Source organism: Neopelma chrysocephalum, unplaced genomic scaffold, assembly GCF_003984885.1.
Source record: "Neopelma chrysocephalum unplaced genomic scaffold, ASM398488v2 Primary Assembly neopelma1_92056, whole genome shotgun sequence".
Lineage (NCBI taxonomy): Eukaryota > Metazoa > Chordata > Aves > Passeriformes > Pipridae > Neopelma > Neopelma chrysocephalum.
Genome location: NW_020920814.1, coordinates 1 through 6,495, shown reverse-complemented (window position 1 = coordinate 6,495; position 6,495 = coordinate 1). Strand labels below are relative to the sequence as shown.

Genomic DNA, 6,495 nt, shown 5'->3' with positions numbered 1-6,495 from the left:
GCATCCCTGGATCCCACTGATTTATCCCTTCAGCATCCCTGGATCCCGCTGATTTATCTCTTCAGCATCCCAGGATCCCACTGATTTATCCCTCCCTGGCTCCAGCATCCCAGGATCCCGCTGATTTATCCCTCCCCTATGGCTCCAACATCCCTAGATCCCGATGATTTATCCCCCTCTGTGACTCCAGCATCCCTGGATCCCACTGATTTATCCCCCTCCGTGGCTCCAGCATCCCTGGATCTCGCCGATTTATCCCGGTGCCTCCCCCCAGCCCCAAATCCCAGCTCCCGTTATCCCGGTTTTCCCACCCTCCGAGGCGGTTTTTGTGCCGCCTCCCGGCGCCTCCTCCCGCCGGGAAGGGCCGGCCCGGGAAAAGGGGGGGGGGGAATCTCGGGATTGGGGGGTTGGGATCGGGATCGCTCCCGGCTCCAGCCCGGCCATGCTGCGGGTGCTGCTCCAGCGGGCCACGCACCTCCCGAGCCTGGAAAAGCGGGATAAGCAGAGCGATCCCGTGGCCAGCCTGACCTTCCGAGGTGAGGGATTCCCGGGATTTCGGGATGGGAGGCGGGTTGGGAAGAGTTTGGGGCCGGTTTGGAAGCGCCTTCCCGCACAGCCCTGCTCCCAAATCCTTGGGAAATCCCTCCCCATTCCCTCCCTCCGGGGCATCCCCCGCTCCCAACCCTCGGGAGCGGGCTGGGAATTCTCTCCCCGTCCTTCCATGATTTCGGGGCACTTTGCCCTCATTAAGGCATTTTAATTAATTATATTTAATTAATATAAACGATCCCTTTCGGAGGGGTTATCCCATTCCCGGGGGATGGATTTCCCGGGAAGGGAGGGATGGAGGGCTCTGCACCTCCAAAGCTTTCCCTGGAGGATGTTCCTGAGATGTTTTTTTTTTTTGGAAGCCGTTTCCTGTCGGTGGAAAAAAATCTCCGTTTTTAGAAAAAAAAAACACAAGGAAAAGGATGAGCAATTCCTGCCCCGGCTTTTCCTGTGGGGAATGGGATAGGTGCTGGGAATGGGGGTGCTCCTGATCTTTGGGATCGCTCCCATCCATCAGCTCTGCTCGGCCCAATCCTGATCCCGGAGGCGGCGGGAATTCCAGGGCTCTGAGTCCCGCGGGGATGAGGGATCCGAGGGATCGGAGGGATCGGAGTCTCCAGACGAGGGAGGAAGGAGGGATTGACATTCCCAGGGCTCTGAGTCCCGCAGGGATGAGGGATCCAAGGGATCGGAGTCTCCAACCGAGGGAGGAAAGAGAGATTGACATTCCCAGGGCTCTGAGTCCCGCAGGGATCAGGGATCAGGGATCGGAGTCTCCAGCCGAGGGAGGGAAGAGGGTTTGACATTCCAAGGGCTCTGAGTCCCGCAGGAATGAGGGATCCAAGGGATCCGAGTCTCCAGCCGAGGGAGGAAGGAGGGATTGACATTCCCAGGGCTCCGTGTCCGTGTCCAGGGATTTTGCCAGAGGCTCTTCCCCATCCCAAACAGGGAAAGGTTCTTTTGGCGATGCCCAAATAGCCAAAAATTTGGGAATTTCTGGCGCGTCCCGGTCCCCCCCCCCGTGCCGAATCCCGGTGTCCCTTCCCAGTGTCCCTCGGGATTTGAGTCACTCCTATTGTTTGGCTCTTCCTTTTCCTCTTCCCCCGGTCCCTCCCGCTCCCGATCCAGCGACATTCCAGCGGGGACAGGGGGGTCGTGGGTTTTGGGGGATCCTTGGGATCTGGAGCCCCCCCCGGCACCGGGAATGTCGGCTCCTGACGGGACATCCCGGGATGGCTCCGTTCCCATCCCGGGGGATCAGGTGACAGGGCACCATCCACGGATTTTGTGGGATCACGGGGAAACTGAGGCACATTCCCGAGGTTTTCATGGAGGGAGGGGGTGTTTGGGACCCCCGTGGTGCCTCCCATCCCAAAAATCCCCCCTGGAATCCTTTGGGAGCCTCCCCTCTGCTCCTGGGGAAACCGAGGCACAGCTCCAAGGTGACTTCCAGGGGTTTTCCCAGGGTTTGGGATCCAAGTGGGGTCCTGGACCCCATTCCTGCATCCCCAGCCCAGCCTGGGAACAGGGAATGGGCCCAATCCTGTCCTGGGAATCGTGAGAGTCACTGGATGCTCAGTCCCGTCTTGGAACAGGGAATGGGGATGGATCCAATCCTACCCTGGGAATTGTGGATGTCCCTGGAAGCTGAGACCTACCTGGAAACAGGGAATGGGCCCAATCCTATCCTGGAATTGTGGGAGTCACTGGAAGCGCAGTCCCATCTGGGAACAGGGAATGGGGATCCAATCCTGCCCTGGGAATTGTGGGGATCCCTGGAGGCTGAGACCTACCTGGGAACAGGGAATGGGGATGGATCCAATCCTGTCCTGGGAATTGTGGAATTCTCTGGATGCTCAGTCCCACCTGGAAGAAGGGAATGGGCCCAATCCTGTCCTGGGAATTGTGGGAGTCACTGGAAGCTCAGTCCCGCCTGGAAGCAGGGAATGGGCCCAGTCCTGCTCCTGGGAATTGTGGGGATCCCTGGAGGCTGAGACCTACCTGGGAACAGGGAATAGGCCCAATCCTACCCTGGGAATTATGGATGTCCCTGGAAGCTCAGTCCCACCTGGGAACAGGGAATGGGGATCCAATCCTATCCTGGGAATTGTGGGAGTCCCTGGAAGCTCAGTCCCACCTGGGAACAGGGATTGGGGATGGATCCAATCCTATCCTGGGAATTGTAGATGTCCCTGGAGGCTGAGACCTACCTGGGAACAGGGAATGGATCCAATCCTGCTCCTGGGAATTGTGGGAGTCACTGGATGCTCAGTCCCATCTGGGAACAGGGAATGGGGATGGATCCAATCCTGTCCTGGGAATTGTAGATGTCCCTGGAGGCTGAGACCTACCTGGGAACAGGGAATGGGGATGGATCCAATCCTGTCCTGGGAATTGTGGGAGTCAGTGGAAGCTCAGTCCCACCTGGGAACAGGGAATGGGGATGGATCCAATCCTGTCCTGGGAATTGTGGGAATCGCTGGAAACTCAGCTCCACCTGGGAACAGGGAATGGATCCAATCCTATCCTGGGAATTGTGGATGTCCCTGGAGGTCCCGAAAGCCGGGAATTTGGGGAATTTGGGGCTCCTGCTCCCCGGGATTCTCCTCTGATCCATGTTTTTCTCCCTCCAGGTGTGAAGAAGAGGACAAAGGTCATCAAGAACAACGTCAATCCCATATGGAATGAGGTGAGAGTGTTCCCAGCCCCTGGAATTTGGTGGGAAAACCGACCCCTTCCCCCTGCCAGCCCTGGCCTGGCTTTCCAGGGGGCAAAATTAAAAAAAAGGGGATTCATTGGGGAAAAAAAGGGGAGTTTTTCCAGCACCTTTTCCCTTCCAACCCTGACTTGGGTTTCCATGGGCCAAAATTTTAAAAAAAGAGGGATTTTGTGGGAAATGAGCCCATGGAAGGGGAGTTTTTCCAGCACCTTCTTCCTTCCATCTCTGTCCTGTGTTTCCATGGGCCAAAATTTGAAAAAAAGGGGAATTTTTCCAGCACCTTCTTCCTTCCAACCCTGACTTGGATTTTCATGGGCTAAAATTTTTAAAAAAAGGGGATTTAGTGGGAAAAAGGAGAGTTTTTCCAGCACCTTTTTCCTCCCAACCCTGTGTTTTCATAGGCTAAAATTAAATAAAAAGAAAGGGGTTTTGGTGGGAAAAAAAGGGAGTTTTTCCAGCACCTTCTTCCTTCCAACCTTGATTTGGATTTTCATGGGCCAAAATTTAAAAAAAAGGGGATTTAGTGGGGAAAAGGGCAGTTTTTCCAGCAGGTTTTTCCTTCCAGCCCTGTGTTTTCATGGGCTAAAATTAAATAAAAAAAGGGGTTTTGGTGGGGAAAAAGGGAGTTTTTCCAGCACCTTTTTCCTCCCAACCCTGACTTGGATTTTCATGGAACAAAATTTTAAAAAAAGGGGATTTAGTGGAAAAAAGGGGAGTTTTTCCAGCATATTTTTCCTTCCAACTCTGTGTTTTCATGGGCTAAAATTTTTTTAAAAAGGGGTTTTGGTGGGGAAAAAAGGGGAGTTTTTCCAGCATCTTTTTCCTTCCAACCCTGACTTGGATTTTCATGCCTAAAATTTAAAAAAGGGGATTTAGTGGGCAAAAAGGGGAGTTTTCCTGCACCTTTTTCCTCCCAACCCTGTGTTTTCATGGGCTCAAATTTTTTAAAAAAAGGGGTTTTACTGGGAAAAAAAAAGCGAGTTTTTCCAGCACCTTCTTCCTTCCAACCCTGACTTGGATTTTCATGGACCACAATTAAAAAAAAAGTGGGATTTGTGGGAAAACTGCCCCGGTTGTGGTGCTGATCCCGCTCCTGGGATTGATCCTTCCCGTTAATCCAGGGCCAGGGAAAAAAGGGCAGGTTTTTCCCTGGAATCTGCCGGGAAATTTGGCTTTGGGGGCAGGTTTTTCCTGGGAAATTTGGCTTTGGGGGCAGGTTTTTCCCGGGATCTGCTGGGAAATTTGGCTTTGGGGGCAGGTTTTTCCTGGGAAATTTGGCTTTGGGGGCAGGTTTTTCCCGGGATCTGCTGGGAAATTTGGCTTTGGGGGGCTGCTGGGAGGCAAAATCCGGGTTTTTGGGTTTGGTTTTCCCAGCATCTCTCGGGCGCTGATCCCGCTGCTCTGCCTTTTCCAGGGATTCGAGTGGGATCTCAAGGGGGTTCCCCTGGACGCCGGAGCCGAGCTCACCGTGGTGGTCAAGGACCATGAGACCGTGGGCAGGAACAGGTGGGAGAAGCTTTGGGAGCTGGGAATGATCCCCCACCCTCATCCCCCAGCCCCGGGATGTGCGGGATCATCCCTCGGGATGCTCCGGCTCTTCCCGGGCTCTTCCCGGGCTCGATGTTTCCCACCCCGGGCAGTGGGAGGTTGGAGCTGCATTTCTGGGCTGCTTTTGCTCCAAATGTGGGGGGAAAACTGGCTGGGAATTCACAAGGGCTCCTTGTGCCGGGCCCTTGGCCGGGAGGTGGGAATTGGCTGCCAAGCTCCTTTCCCGAGGCGCCGGGAAGGGAAGGGGCGGAGGAGCCCTCGGAGCCGCCGCCTTCCTTCCTCCCTACGGCCCCTGTGTCCCCTCTCCGGGAATTCCCAAGGGATGGGGGGCTCCCTGGAACGGGGGGATCCCACTGTGGGACCCCCAGGCCGTGGGGAGGGAGAGCTGCTTGGAAAGGGAAAAATCCGGGAAGGGATTTATTTTTGGAGGGTCGGGAATGTGCTGCTCCTGCTCCTGCTCCTGCTCCAGCCGGGATGGGAAGCATGACCTGACCTGATCCCGTTTCCAGAGCTGGAGCCAACCTTGGATTGGCTGTTGGGCTGGAGGCCAAGGAGCTGGGATTTGGGGCTATAAATAGTGAGGGGAGGGCGGGAGGAGGGTCCTGGATCCCGGGACAGGAGATTCCGGCTCACACCTCCCCCCCCCCAACCCGGCTGCTCCGGGGCCAGCCCGGCCTTGGACACTTCCAGGGATCCAGGGCCAGCCACAGCTTCTCTGGGAAATTCATTCCAGCCTCTCACTGCCCTCATGGGGAAGGGTTTCTTCCCAATATCCCATCCAAATCTCCCCTTTTCCAGTTTGAAGCCATTCCCTGTGTCCTGTCCCTCCATCCCTTGTCCCCAGTCCCTCTCCAGCTCTCCTGGAGCCCCTTCAGGCCCTGCAAGGGGCTCTCAGCTCTCCCTGGAGCCTTCTCTTCTCCAGGGGAACCCCCCCAGCTCTCCCAGCCTGGCTCCAGAGCAGAGGGGCTCCAGAATCCTGGAATGTCTTCAGTTGGAAGGGATCTTAAATCCCATTGTTTCCCCCCCTGCCCTGGGCAGGGACACCTTCCCCTAGCCCAGGTTGCTCCAAGCCCTATCCAACCTGGCCTTGGACACTTCCAGGGATCCAGGGGCAGCCACAGCTTCTCTGGGCAACCTGTGCCAGCCTCTCCCCACCCTCACAGCCAGGAATTCCTTCCCAATATCCCATCCATCCCTGCCCTCTGGCACTGGGAAGCCATTCCCTGTGTCCTGTCCCTCCCTGCCTTGTCCCCAGTCCCTCTCCAGCTCTCCTGGAGCCCCTTCAGGCCCTGCCAGGGGCTCTCAGCTCTCCCTGGAGCCTTCTCTTCTCCAGGGGAACCCCCCCAGCTCTCCCAGCCTGGCTCCAGAGGGGATCAGGGATCATTCCCACATCCCCCTCTGGATCAGCTCCAGCAGCTCCCCGGCTCCGGAGGGGTTTGGGTATCCCTGGAGCTGCCCCTTCCCCCCTCTGAGCTGTGCCCTTTGCCAGGTTCCTGGGGGAGTGCCGGGTGCCCCTCCGGGATGTGCTGGGCACCCCCAGCCTGGCGGCCTCATTCAACCTCCCGCTGCTGGACACGCGCAGGGAGGGCACCGGGGTGAGTGTGGGGCTGGGCATGGGATGGGGGCATCCCAGGGGGCACCAGGATGGGCAGGGGGATCCCAGGGAGGGCACCGGGGTG

General features: G+C 56.8%; 1 protein-coding gene across 1 annotated transcript; it reads left to right on the top strand.

Annotated features, from left to right (window-relative positions):
• Positions 1–436: 436 nt before the first annotated feature.
• On the top strand, positions 437–6,411 carry LOC113980065 (dysferlin-like; the record flags this gene model as incomplete). Its single annotated transcript, XM_027707323.1, has 4 exons — positions 437–536; positions 3,183–3,238; positions 4,683–4,774; positions 6,306–6,411. Coding segments are annotated over exons 1-4 (348 nt in total), but the record flags the coding sequence as incomplete, so codon positions are not given.
• Positions 6,412–6,495: the final 84 nt, after the last annotated feature.